The sequence below is a fragment of the Sciurus vulgaris genome, assembly GCF_902686455.1.
Source record: "Sciurus vulgaris genome assembly, chromosome: 11".
NCBI lineage: Eukaryota > Metazoa > Chordata > Mammalia > Rodentia > Sciuridae > Sciurus > Sciurus vulgaris.
In genome coordinates, this window is record NC_136472.1 from 16,254,212 (window position 1) to 16,267,997 (window position 13,786).

At 42.2% G+C, this 13,786-nt stretch overlaps 1 protein-coding gene across 1 annotated transcript; it reads right to left on the minus strand.

Annotated features, from left to right (window-relative positions):
* Positions 1 to 455: 455 nt before the first annotated feature.
* On the minus strand, positions 456 to 1,391 carry LOC306639016 (olfactory receptor 9Q1-like; the record flags this gene model as incomplete). Its single annotated transcript, XM_079102459.1, has 1 exon — positions 456 to 1,391. The coding sequence occupies one exon, from the start codon at positions 1,389 to 1,391 to the stop codon at positions 456 to 458; it is 936 nt and encodes a 311-aa protein (XP_078958585.1).
* Positions 1,392 to 13,786: the final 12,395 nt, after the last annotated feature.

Genomic DNA, 13,786 nt, shown 5'->3' on the forward strand with positions numbered 1-13,786 from the left:
TTAATGGATGGATTGTCCATATGTATTGAAGTAAATATAGCCAAATATTAGCAATTACAGAATCCAAGTACTGAGTATTTGGAGTTTACTATATATTATTTTCAACTTTTCTATGTGGTATAAATCTTTGATAGAAAATTTGCCAAGTAAATACACTCTTGTTCTGTAATCACAGACCATGAGGTGTGCCTCATCTGGGTGACACAAGATTGAATCTCAGATTCTTCTGCTGCTTGTCCTCAGCGTTTTAGCTCTTGTTCTAGTCTCTTCTTGGCCTAACTTTTCCTTCTCTTCTCCCCTCTCCCTGGAGCTGAAAGTTTCAGTCCTCTTTATGCTGTGTACCCTGAGATCTTCTCTTGAACATTTTACCTGCGATAACGAGGGCCCAGAATGGTGGCACTACTGGTGGCACTACTGAGTGGGTGACCCTAAAACTTCTCCAAGGCTGGGAATAGTTAGGACCGCTGGACTCGGCTGAGAATTTTCCTTAGTGCCTCCTTCACTTCCTTGTTCCTCAGGCTGTAGATGATGGGGTTCAACATGGGGATCACTGTCGTGTAGAACACAGACACCACCCGATCTTTTTCTGAGGACTGGCCAGAATTGTCTCTCAGGTACATGAAGATGAGGGTTCCAAAGAAGAGAGCAACCGCAGTGAGGTGGGAGGCGCAGGTAGAGAAGGTCTTGGCCCGGCCTCCAGCTGAAGGGATCTTCATGATGGCCATGATGATCAACAGGTAGGACACCAAGATGACCACCGTGCATGCAGGGAGGACAAATATGGCGAACACAATAATCACCACTTCCTGGGTGTGGCTGTCCCCACAGGTCAGCTTCAACAGAGGAGGGAGGTCACAGAAAATGAAGTCGATCTCACCATTCCCACAGAAGGAGAGAGTGAAGGCTGAGACTGTCCTCACCAAGGCACTGAAGAGACCAGCAACGTAAACCCCAGACACAAAACCCAGCTGGGCCTTCTGCGTCATGATGGTGACGTAGAGCAGTGGCTGGCACACGGCCACGTAGCGGTCATAGGCCATGAGGGCCAGAAGGTAGCAGTCGATGGAACCAAAGAAGGTGAAGAGGAAGAACTGAGCTGCACAGCGTGTATGGGATAAGGCTGCCCCGCGCTCCAACAGCACGGCCATGGTCTGAGGAACGGTGACTGACGAGTAGCAGACGTCCATGAAGGAGAGGTGACTCAGAAGGAAGTACATTGGGGTGTGGAGCCGGCGGTCCATGCGGATGAGAATGATCATTCCCAAGTTCCCCAACAGAGTGATGAGATAGATACTCAAAAACAAGAGGAAAAGAGGGACTGCCTGTTCCGGATGTTGGGTGAACGCGATAAGGAGGAAGTGGGTCACCAAGGTGAGATTTGTCTCTGCCATGTGTCCAGTGGTGCCTGAGGAGATCAGTGTGAGTAGCAAGTTAGGAAGCTGCAAATAGGATTTACCTGCATGTCTGGGTTACGTTTACTGAACGAGCACCGTGGAAAAGTCATGCCAGGTGCTATGAGGGGTTTCAGGAATGGCCCATCTGAACTCCTGCTTCAAAGCAAGTTTTGTGACATGGAGTCATCTTAGCATGCCCAGAACCAAAGACACAGGCACGCATTTCCAGAATAGGTGTGCGTGTTCTCCCACTTCTCTTATGGAGGAGCCAGTGAGCTCTGAGAGGCAGATAACCCCTGTGGGCCAAAACTCGCCCATGACCCCAACAGGAGCTGACTCATCATCTCTCACCTACCCTGAGGCCATCCACCTCAGGACGGTGTCCCTTTTCCTCCATGACCACTAGTCCTCCTTTATTTCCAATCCTCCTCATCTCTCGTCTGCATTAACAGCAGCCGTGGAACCGACTGTTCTCCCTGCCTTTGAGTCACTTCTTGCCAACTCTCCAAATGTCAATATTTTTGCGACCTTGATTTGATCATATCACATTCCCCTGATAGAAACCCTGCCCTGGTGCTCCGTCCTGGAGAGGTGTGGCTCAGGCTCCTCAGTGTGGTAATGCCCCCTGGGGTCTCCTCCACTTACTTCCTCAGGCTCCTTCTTCTTTCTCTGTCCTGGCAGCCATGGTCACACCCCACCCTCCCACAATCTCTCCAGCCACCCTGAGCTATCAGCAGCTTCTCTGATCCTCCGTGTTCTCTCACATCTCTGTGCTTTTGGCAGAACACCTGCTAGAACGCCGAATCTTCCCACCCACAGGTCTTCCCAACTCTTGGGCTGCCTCTAAACCTCTACTCACAAGTACTCTAACAAGTCCCTCCTGTCTGCCTTCTCCGGTCAGCACATGGGCCCTCCAAGGTCAGCACCACGTAAGGGCTTGATATCTTTTCATGGAAAAGTCATGAAATGAGATATGAAGCACCTTGCAAAGGGAAAGCCACCATACACATGTTCAATGGTTACTTTTATTTTATTGACTTTTTTTTCACTGTTTACAAACAGAAAATGCCTAAAGAATAAAACTCACTAAAGTTGATGAACAATCACGAAGGTCATAAACTACACTTGAGTTTGCATGTCTATCTTCAAACTCACAATATGCTTACTTAATATCCGTTATCCTAATTAGCCCTCTTGGTTTTTACCAAAAAATTGATTTTTTAAAATTATATCATCTTACCTGTAATCCCAGCTACAGGGGAGGCTGAGAAGAGAGGATTTCTTTTTTTTTTTTTTTTATTGTAAACAAATGGGATACATGTTGTTTCTCTATTTGTACATGGAGTCAAGGCATACCATTTGTGTAATCATAAATTTACATAGGGCAATGTTGTTTGATTCATTCTGTTATTTTTTTCCCTTCCCCCCCCCACCACTCCCACCCCTCTTTTCCCTCTATACAGTCCTTCCTTCCTCCATTCTTACCACCCTCCTTAACCCTAGACAAAGAGAGGATAAGAAACTGTATCAAAAACAACATTTAAAAAACACTATTTTTTCTTCTTGTTCCTAATAACATAGAACATACAGACACTATGTGATTTGTATACTGACTCACTTAATCCTCTCACTCACTTTAAGAAGAAGGAGATTTTCTTATCCTTATTCTACAGATGAGGAAACTGAGACAGAAAGAGTTTAGACAAGATGGCCGAGACTGCACAGCTAGTAAATGGCGGAACTCTCATTAGGACCAAAGCTGCACCCAGAAGTTCTGTTTACCTTGCCACAGGATTTCACATGCTTCCCAGGGCTCGTCCAACATCCCCCACTCAGGAAGTGCTGACCATTAAGTCAACAAACACAAATGCCTGCACTGCAGTCTATGAGCATCTGAAGGCTGGAGGAGGCTTTGGAGCTAAGGGATAGACCGTCCTTTGGCAGATTTGCAGGGTAACAGGATCGAGAAGGCATTGATCATCTTTGAAGCAGAAGACTTTGGCAGCTAGCGCAGAGTTAGACTGGCCTATTGGGGAAAATGATAAATAAAGGAAATTCGATCTGGCAACCTGAATTGAACAAAGAACCAGAAGAACCAGATCAGTTTTCTCACCTGAATTCCACTTTGGCTTTACCAGGCTGGTCCTCTTCTCTCTTTGTCCACTATTTTTCCATAGTCTCTAAAAAGGTCATTTCCCTTCCACTGGTTGGAGAAGGGTCCTAAGGGCTGTGCAGGGGAATGCTTGCTGAACAGCTGGAGGTCTGGGTGGCTCCCTTTGTACTCCCATATCTGCTCAGTTATGGTCCAAGCCTGTCTCTTGGAGCTTCAGTGACCTTCTCTCTCCCCACAACCCCTCACACACACACTCATGCAATGTATAAATCGACATGGGGACGATAATGCCTTAGCTGCCTGACAGTTTCTGGACTGGATGGTTCTCGAGAGGCAGTACTGTCCTGTCAAGGCCTCTGTTCTGCTCCTCTTGTTTCCATGACCTGCTAAGTCTGGTTGGGATACAGTCCTCACCCTTGCTTTTGTTCAATTCCAGTCAGAGGCTGACTCCCAGCTCCACCACTAATACTTGCTAGGAAGGCTCTGAGGTCCCCAGTCAACAGCTAAAGTGATCTCTAAGGAAAGACAATTACGACTCACATGGACTCCTCACAAAGCACCTGGTGTCTCTCACTTAGGAGGAAAGAAGGCTTCCCTCCCAGGCCCAACTCCCAAATCCCTAACAAATACCGAGTGGAATCTAAAATTAACAATCCCAATTCTGCGCATTCCCTTGAGTAATTAGATGTCTCTGACTTTAACATCTCCAATCAGAGCAAGGTGCCAATTGCCACTCTCACTTGTACCCTGACAGAAGGAAGGCTTTGGTCCACAGGGTTAGGAGGCCCGCAGAGCAGCTGCAGAGACCTCAATGGGATGCACTGGGATGGGATGTCCTTTCTGGGACTCCAGTGTTTCATTAAGTTCCCCTGCCTTATTTTTTTTCTTTAAATACAAATGAAACCAGAAGAAAAACAAGAGCCTGGGAAGTTGCCCAGATGAGTTCTTCTTACCGGTGTGGCCTTTGTCCGTTTTCTGCAGCATTGACACCAGATTGTTTTTTATCCCCCAATTCATAAGCATTTTGTTAAATGGAATTTCAACCGTTCTCAATTCATAAAAGAAAATAAGGAAGATGAGAAAGAACAGAACAATCCTTCTCTTTGACAATTATGAAAACCAAGAAGAAATGGGACCTTACAGTCCTTTGATTCACTGCCGTGCTAAGAATTCTAAGTGGAGAATAATTAGAATAAGACAACCTCATGTTTGTATAAATGTGTCAAAATACACTGTCATGTATAACTAAAGAGAATAAAATTTTTGAAACGAAACACGCTTACAAAACAAACACACAATGTCTGCCTATCGGAAAGAGGCAAACAAATAGATAATTATATATCATTCAGAATGACACGTACTAAACTCTTAATCAAAATGTGAACCAGGTGTCATAGGGATTCAGTGTAGGGCACAGTTACTTCAGGTGGACTAGATCAGGGAAAGACACCCAGAGATGGACCTTGACAATCTGCTAGGATGGAGGAAGAGGGATCAGCATGACCAGCTGTGCATGATCAGATGACCCCAGGACACCCTGAAGCAATGAGTGGCACTTTGATAACAGCACAGAATGGTACAGATTCCAAAATGCTTGGGAGGTATCAGAAATCGGACGTTTTCAGACTTTCAAATATTTGCATATGCACGGTGAGATATCTTAAAGATAGGACACACATCCAAATGTGAAATTCATTTATGTTTCAGGTATGTCTTATACACACAGCCTAATGCTAACTGTATACAGGATTTTTAGTACACCTATGTTTTGACTGTGACCCGTCACAAGAACTCAGCGTGGAATTTTCTACCTGTGGCCTCATGTTGGTGCTCAAAAAGTTGAATTTAAATTTTTCATATTAGGAACACTCAACCTGCATAAGGCAAGTCAAGTCCAGGACTCAGAGAAAAGTGTATAAGGTGCTGGCTCAAGTGCATAAGATAAGGTTGCACCAAAAACCTCAGTAGAGAAGATAAATAATGTTTTAGCATAATGCTTTTATAATATTAAAATCAATGCAATAAAGTCTAAGCTGAATGAACATCAAAATTTTAACTTAAGGCAGCACAGTTTAATGCTTTTTCCCTTTGCCTCAGTCCCAAAACGGTTTAACAGTAGCACTGGTGCTGGAGATATATTTGAAATGGGAGGGCAGGACCAAGGAGCTTCCAAGAGACAGACTTTCCCTTGGAGAAAGAGACTTTCCATCATCTAGGGATTTCTCATTTCTGTTCTCTCTCTTCTCCATGTAAAAAAAGAAAATGCAAGAAAATCACCATAACAAGATCAATACTGGAAAAGTGTCTTTAACCATTTCGAAGCACTCCCTTCACCTCTCTTCCCAAGAGCGCTATGGGATAGAGAGAGAATGAGACTCCTCGTTGTACTGAGGAGTAAACAGGGGCATAGAGAGGGGCCCAAGTCATAGAGTTACCTGGTGGGTAGACTGTACCTTTTGTCCATCCTGCACAACCTGGTTGCTAGGGGACTCTGTCCTGGTCACAGTTTCTTCTGCTCAAGAGGATTTTTTTTTTTTTTTTTTTTTTAATGATCATGAATACTCTCATGCATATGCATGTCAGAGCTCTCTAAATGAAAAAGTCTTCTGGGCTCTCCTGTGTTAACAAATAAGAGTAACTCAATGTGACTTTGCAAAATAAACTTGTTTCTAATTCAAGAAAAACACAGTGTGGTTTAGGCAGTTCTGCATCTCAGAGCTATGCCCTTTGGGGCTGGTAAACATTGGCATTGCTGGTGCAGGGCACAGCAAAGGGAAGACTATGTAGGGGACAGCCACAGACAGCCCAAAAGTGTTCTTCCTCATTCACACCCACATTCTAATGACCGGAAACCAGTCATGTGCCCTCAACATAGCTGCAAGAGATGCCAGGAAGTGGATATCTGTGCAAACTAATGTTTAAACTAACATCTCTGCTACCTTTCCTATCCTTTGTGCAGGATAAAGTCTAGAATCCTCAAAATTTTTCACAGCATGCATGGTTTCACTGTGATATTTGCATGGCTCCTTCTCTTCCTCCTCCCACCAATACATTATTTGTATTTGTGCACATTTCCCATGACGACTTACCCTTCCCTGTACCACAGCACACCAAGTGTGAAGCATGACTTTTTGTTGGCTTTGGGGTTTTGTTGTTTTATTTGGCAGTACTGGAGATGGACCCCAGAGTGCTTCACCACTCAGCCACATCCCAGCCCTTTTTAATTTTTTAATTTGAGGCAAGTTCTCACTAAGTTGCCCAGGCTGTCCTTGAGCTTGTGATTCTCTTGCCTCAAACTCCCGCATCTCTGGGATGACAGGTGTGCGCCACCGTACCCAACTAATCTGTCTTCTTTCTCTCTTTTTTTTTTTTTTCTTCATTCTCTAAAATTAATACAGGGTATGGGCAGCAGACTTTTAGTGACAATATTATAGAAAATTTAGGAGGTTTACAGTGCTGCACAGATGGGTGTGGAGATTAGAGCTGAATAATGGATGTTGTGCTGTAAGTTCCCTGGCCATTTCCAGCTGAAGGAACTCGTCATCAGCTGCTCCTCACCTCACCGTAAACCTGCCCTCTGCCATCTACCCCATCTCTTTCTTTACTAAGATCACGTTTTATTTATATCTATCTTCTCTCAGTGGCAGAGTCTTACAAATCCCTTTCCTATCCAGTCCACTAGAAAGAGATTTAAAATTCTTTTCATATTGTTGTGCATGATAATGTAAATCTTTAACATTCAAATTTCTCCCATTTAGAGCATGCATTGAAAGTTCTTAAATTTCACCATCAAGATGCCCTAAATTACCATGTACCTCCATCTTTCAAGGGTGCTTTCTTCAACAAAAGGAAAATTCTCTCTTTTTTTTTTTTTTTTGCGGTGCTGGGGATTGAACCCAGGGCCTTGTGCTTGCAAGGCAAGCACTCTACCAACTGAGCTATACCCCCAGTCCAAATTCTCTCTTTAATAGAGAAAAATTAGGTCAAATGTCAACTAAGATTTTTTTGGACCTACCAATAAAAGATTCAGTTTTCAAAGAAGTCTGAAAAAAAATTAAATGAAGTTATACAACTATCTTTACAGAGACTTTAGTATTACCATATGCTTTATAAATCTCAAAAATAAAGGGTATATTATGAAGCAGTTCTCAAAAGTGTTCCGCCACAGAGTGCTTTGTTAGCTACTGTGGTGTAATAAACACCCACAAATTCAGTGGTGCACAATAATGAGTATTTTTTCCCACATTTACAGGTTTATGATCAGCAGGATTTAGCTCACTTAGGCTAGGTTTGGCTACCTTGTCAAGCTGTCAAGCTGCATTGTGGTTCTGATCTGCTTGCTTGTCATCTTTGAATCAGCAAGCTTTTCAGAGAATGTTCTTTTTCTAACAATAACAGAAGTACAAGCAGACAAAGCCGTCTTATCAAAACACACCTCCTGCATCAACTCTACTGATGTCCCATCAGTCAAAGCAAGTCACATGGTCAAGCTCAGCATCCTCCAGTAGAGGAATTATTCTACTCACAGAGGGAAAGGAGCGGGATGAATATTTTCTGAACACCAATCTCGTCTTCACTGTTGTTCATAAATGTTCATGTCCTACCAACCCCGTGAAGCACACACAGCACACACTTGTCACCACCCAAAACTCCCCACCACAAGCTTCAACCCCCTATCTCATCAAGATCAAAGTCTGGCATCTTGTGATCTTCGTCAGGTTCAGATGTAGCTCCCCTGGGTCTAGAGAATTATAAACTAAAAACACAAGTTTGATGTCATCCCACAAATATCAAAATGCATTGATGAATCAGCAATGAGCACTCTCGCTAGAAGAGTGACGGACACATGCAATCGTCGGTCTATAGCGGTCCTGAAATCCTGGTAAAGCGTTGCTATGTCTCCTTGCCCTGGGGTAGAAAACATGCCTGTTAGTCCAGGTCATCTCCCCTGGGAGAAGAAGAGAGGCAAAGTGGCAAGAAGGAAAACACTGTGGCTATACTTTTTTCAAAACCAAAAATATGCAAACGGCTTCCGTGTTCCATTATCTCTTTTTGTTGGTACTGAGGATTAAACCCAGGGTGCTCTACCACTGAGCTCCCTTCCCAGCCATTTTTACTTTTAGTTTTATTTCAAGACAGGAGGGCTCATGAAGTTGCCCAGGCTGGCCTGGAACTTGCCAATCTTGCTCAGCCTCCTGAGTCCCTGGGGTTCCAGGCATGAAGTCACCACACCCAGCTCACAGATCTCTTCCAACTAGCATGCGTTAGCCACTTCAAGTTTATCAGAAAGGGCATTATAAATTTGGAGTAAGAGTAAGAGTTCTGCTGTTGGATGGCTTGGGTTTAATCCTGTCTCTATCATTTTCTATCTGTGCAATATTGGGAAATACACACACAAAAAATCCGTGCTTCAATGTCCTCATCTATAAATTGTGGAATAATAGTAACAATCTCAAAAAATTATGGAGAAAATCAAATAAGGACCGAAAGTAAAGCCACTGTTGAGTAAGGTGCCCTGATCTTCACCGGGTCAGAGGTATTTCCCAGACGCCTTCCCAAATTCAAACTTTCTTCCTACTTCCCGGTCTGAATCTGTATACATTCAATGACACTGTAGCGTTCACACCAACTGGTTACTATAAGAAAGCAGTAAAACCTATCTGGACCCCAATGAATATAGAGCCCACTAATAACTGTCGTGATAACCACAGAAACAGCCAGCTTCCCTGAATGCTCATTATGTACCAGGCACCATGCCAAGCATTTCACACATAACTTCCCTCTTAAGAATAAAATTATAAATTGTTCAAACTAAATATAGCATTTCTGATCATGTAAGGAAATATCCTCAAAGATGATTTTTTTTTTTTTAAATTTTCTTTGGACAAGAACTCTTACAACTCCATCATGCAATGTCTCCTCTGGTCTTCCTATCCTATTTTGCTCTTCTCTAGGCCACTGTTAATTGACTATTGATGACAGCCTTTACATAATTTGATTTCAAATATACGTCAATCTTCCCTCCACTACAATTCTTGTGGAATTCTTGTGGTTATTATGCCTCTGTCTTTCACAGTCTTCCCTGGTGCTATGGGAAACTCCTTGTTGAAAGATTCCCTACCTCGGGGGTCCTGGTTCCATGCCCAGTAGGCAGTGAACACTTGCAAATGATTGTGAGAGCCCAGATGGTTGGTACAGCAGAGGAGGTTGCTGATGGATGCTTTGCAGAGCTGTGAAGATAATTAGAAGAATGTGGCTTTATTAAAAGCTTTCCTCAGGGCCTCCTTCACTTTCTTATTCCTCAGTTCATAAAACTGGAAAGTCCAACCTGGGCTCACTGCCGTGTAGAACATGGCCACAGCCTTTTCCCCTATCAGGGACTTGCCTAAATTCATGGTGTAGAGAGATTAAAGACAGAGTCCCAAAGACCATGCAGTTTCACGTGAGGCAAGGGGCCTGTGCCTTTAGACCTGACTTGTACATGTGTAGAAACCCTGGTTGTTGAGAAGGATCATAGCTGCTCTGGGCAGAATCATACAGAAAGAGGAGAATTAGCGAAACCTAACCTCTGGGTCAGTGCCAGCGGCAATGGGGGTCACAGAACGTGGAATCAACTGCTGAGAACAGAAGGAGAGATAAGGCATCACCCTGGTAGGCTAACAACTGTCAGCTCTAAACCATGCAGCCGTCACCCTCTGCCCGACATCTTGGGAGTCATGGGATAGCATAGAAAGGGGGCGATGATACCACAAAATAATCATAGTCACATCTAAGATCCTAACTAGTATTTCCAAAGGTGAGGCCCTAATTTCATTCAAATAACACATTCAAAAAAAAATTTTTTTTTTTTTTTGCAGTGCTGGGGATTGAACCCAGGAACTTGTGCTTGCCTTAAAATTCCATGCATCCCCAGGATGCCTGGGTTCCTTTCAGCCCTTGTTTAACTACCCTGCTTCAGCAGTTACTTGTCATGTATTTCCCCTTTAGAAGTGGACCTGATATATCATGGACTTAAAGGAGCCAAAAGAATTTTGTAGTCGATTTTAATGCATTAAAGATATAATCGCCTTAATGCTGAAGTTTTTAATTGCAAGAGAGACTATATTGAAAGGCAAAAGATGTTCCTTGGAATTCCCCAAAATGGATTTCTTAATATAAAGCTCAATCTTGGAAGACAGGAAGAGAGATTACACCACTGAGCATAAAATTCACACTCTACATAGTCATTCTCTTGGTTAAAGTGAAAAGACACCTTATCAGTAGGTAAGAAAGGAGGAAATAACATAAATCTAATGCATTTTTATACATAAGTGATGAATCTTTGGAAAGAATAATTAGGAAAACTACCCCATTCACAATAGCCTCGAAAAAAATAAAATACTTGGGGATCAATCTCACAAAAGAAGTGAAAGACCTCTACAATGAGAACTACAGAACACTAAAGAAAGAAATTAAAGAAAACCTTAGAAGATGGAAAGATCTCCCATGTTCTTGGATAGGAAGAATTAATATTGTCAAAATGGCCATACTACCTAAAGTGCTATACAGATTCAATGCAATTCCAATTAAAATCCCAATGACATACCTTACAGAAATAGAGCAAGCAATCATGAAATTCATCTGGAAGAATAAGAAATCCAGAATAGCTAAAGCAATCCTTAGCAGGAAGAGTGAAGCAGGGGGTATCGCAATACCAGATCTTCAACTCTACTACAAAGCAATAGTAACAAAAACAGCATGGTATTGGTACCAAAATAGACAGATAGATCAATGGTACAGAATAGAGGACACAGACACAAACCCAAATAAATACAATTTTCTCATACTAGACAAAGGTGCCAAAAATGTGCAATGGAGAAAAGATAGCCTCTTCAACAAATGGTGCTGGGAGAATTGAAAATCCATATGCAGCAGAATGAAACTAAACCCATATCTCTCACCATGCATGAAACTAAACTCAAAATGGATCAAGGACCTCGGAATCAGACCAGACACCCTGCAGATTATGGAAGAAAAAGTAGGTCCAGATCTTCAACATGTCAGCTTAGGACCAGACTTCCTCAACAGGACTCCCATAGCACAAGAAATAAAAGTAAGAATCAATAACTGGGATAGATTCAAACTAAAAAGCTTTCTCTCAGCAAAGGAAACTATCAGCAATGCGAAGAAAGAGCCTACAGAGTGGGAGAAAATCTTTGCCAATCATACTTCAGATAGAGCACTAATCTCCAGAATCTATAAAGAACTCAAAAATCTCTACACCAAGAATACAAATAATACAATCGACAAATGGGCTAAGGAAATGAATAGACACTTCACAGAAGAAGATCTACAAGCAATTTTTCAACAAACATATGGAAAAATGTTCAACATCTCTAGTAATAAGAGAAATGCAAATCAAAACCACCCTAAGATTCCATCTCACTCCAATTAGAATGGCGATTATCAAGAATACGAGCAACAACAGGTGTTGGCGAGGATGTGGGGAGAAAGGTACACTCATACATTGCTGGTGGGGCTGCAAATTAGTGCAGCCACTCTGGAAAGCAGTGTGGAGATTCCTTAGAAAACTTGGAATGGACCCACCACTTGACCCAGGTATACCACTCCTTGGCCTATACCCAAAGGACTTAAAATCAGCATACTACAGAGATACAGCCACATCAATGTTCACAGCTGCTCAATTCACCATAGCCAGATTGTGGAACCAACCTAGATGTCCTTCAATTGATGAATGGATAAAGAAACTGTGGTATATATATATACAATGGAATATTATTCAGCCATAAAGAATGATAAAATTATGGCATTTGCAGGCAAATGGATGAAACTGGAGAATACTATGCTAAGTGAGATAAACCAATCCCAAAAAACCAAAGGCCAAATGATTTCTCTGATAAGCGGATGATGATACATAATGCGGGGTGGGAGGGAGGCAAGAATGGAGAAAGGATGGATTGTATAGAGGAAAGAGGGGTGAGGGGTGGAGGGAGGGAAAAATAACAGATGGAGACAAACATCATTACTCTATGTACATGTATGATTACACAAGTGGTATGACTCTACTTCATGTACAACCAGAGAAATAAGTTTTACCCCATTTGTTTATAATGAATCAAAATAAATAAATTATTTAAAAGGAAAAAAAGAACAAAAAGCTAGCTGCATCTAGACAGAGGACAGGGGAACAGAGGGAACTGACTGTACCAGATTTCCTATCTCCCATGCCAGGGTGATTCGCAAAGCCCCTGAAATTTTAGTTCACTCCCAGGGAGAACACAGGAGCGAAACGGAGAGTTTGAAACGGTCAACACTGAATGGGCTATGCTTCCAACTGAAAATGAGAGAGTTGCCTTGGATTAGAAAGGGCTTGCTTTCTCCCCCCGCCCCCTCCCCAGTTGGTTGAAAATGACTGAGTTCAGCTAAAACAAAATTTTAAAGTTATTTTCGTCGCACACCTGTACTGAGACTGTAAGTTATAAACCTGCTACACTTCCGGAATGCAGAGCAAAAATGGGACCATTCGGAATGAGAATTGCGAAAAAAGAGGCACACACACAAAAATAAGTAAATAAAAAAGATAAAGGAAGGTAAAATTAAAGAAATAACAGAAGGAAATTTTCTTGAGTTTAAGAAAATGAATCTTTGGCCTTCACATTCAAAGAACTTGCCAAGACCCAGATGCCGATATTGAAAAAAAGACATGCTTCTAGAGGCAAGGATAGAAGGAACACATTGCACAAACAAAAACGGGTGATTTATAAGGAAAAAAGGAGACTGCCATCAGATTTTTCATCTACGATGCTGAATAATAGAAGCCAAAAGAAAGAAAAATGTCTGCATAGGTCAGAGAGAATTGCTTTCAATCTACTATTCAATACCTGACCAACTTATCACTCAAATATGAGTTAATCACACAAGACACACATTCTCTGACCACAACATAAGGCACAGAGAGATTAACCAAGGTCTAACTGAGAATTTATTAGTCATTTTGACATAATGAAGTAACCTGAACAGATAAAATGAAGCTCATCCCCAAATCACAAACTATTTAGAAGCAACTGACCTTAATTAAGTGTGTATTAAAATATGTGAATTATAGCAGCAACAGCAAAAGGGAAAAGTAGGCCTTTCATTTGCTGGTAAATCAATGGAACTGGAGAATATTATGCTAAGTGAAATAAGCAAATCCCAAGGAACCAAAGTGCAAATGTTTTCTCTGATATATGGATGCTAATTCTCAATAAGGGGCAGGGGAGAATGGAGGTATTTTGGA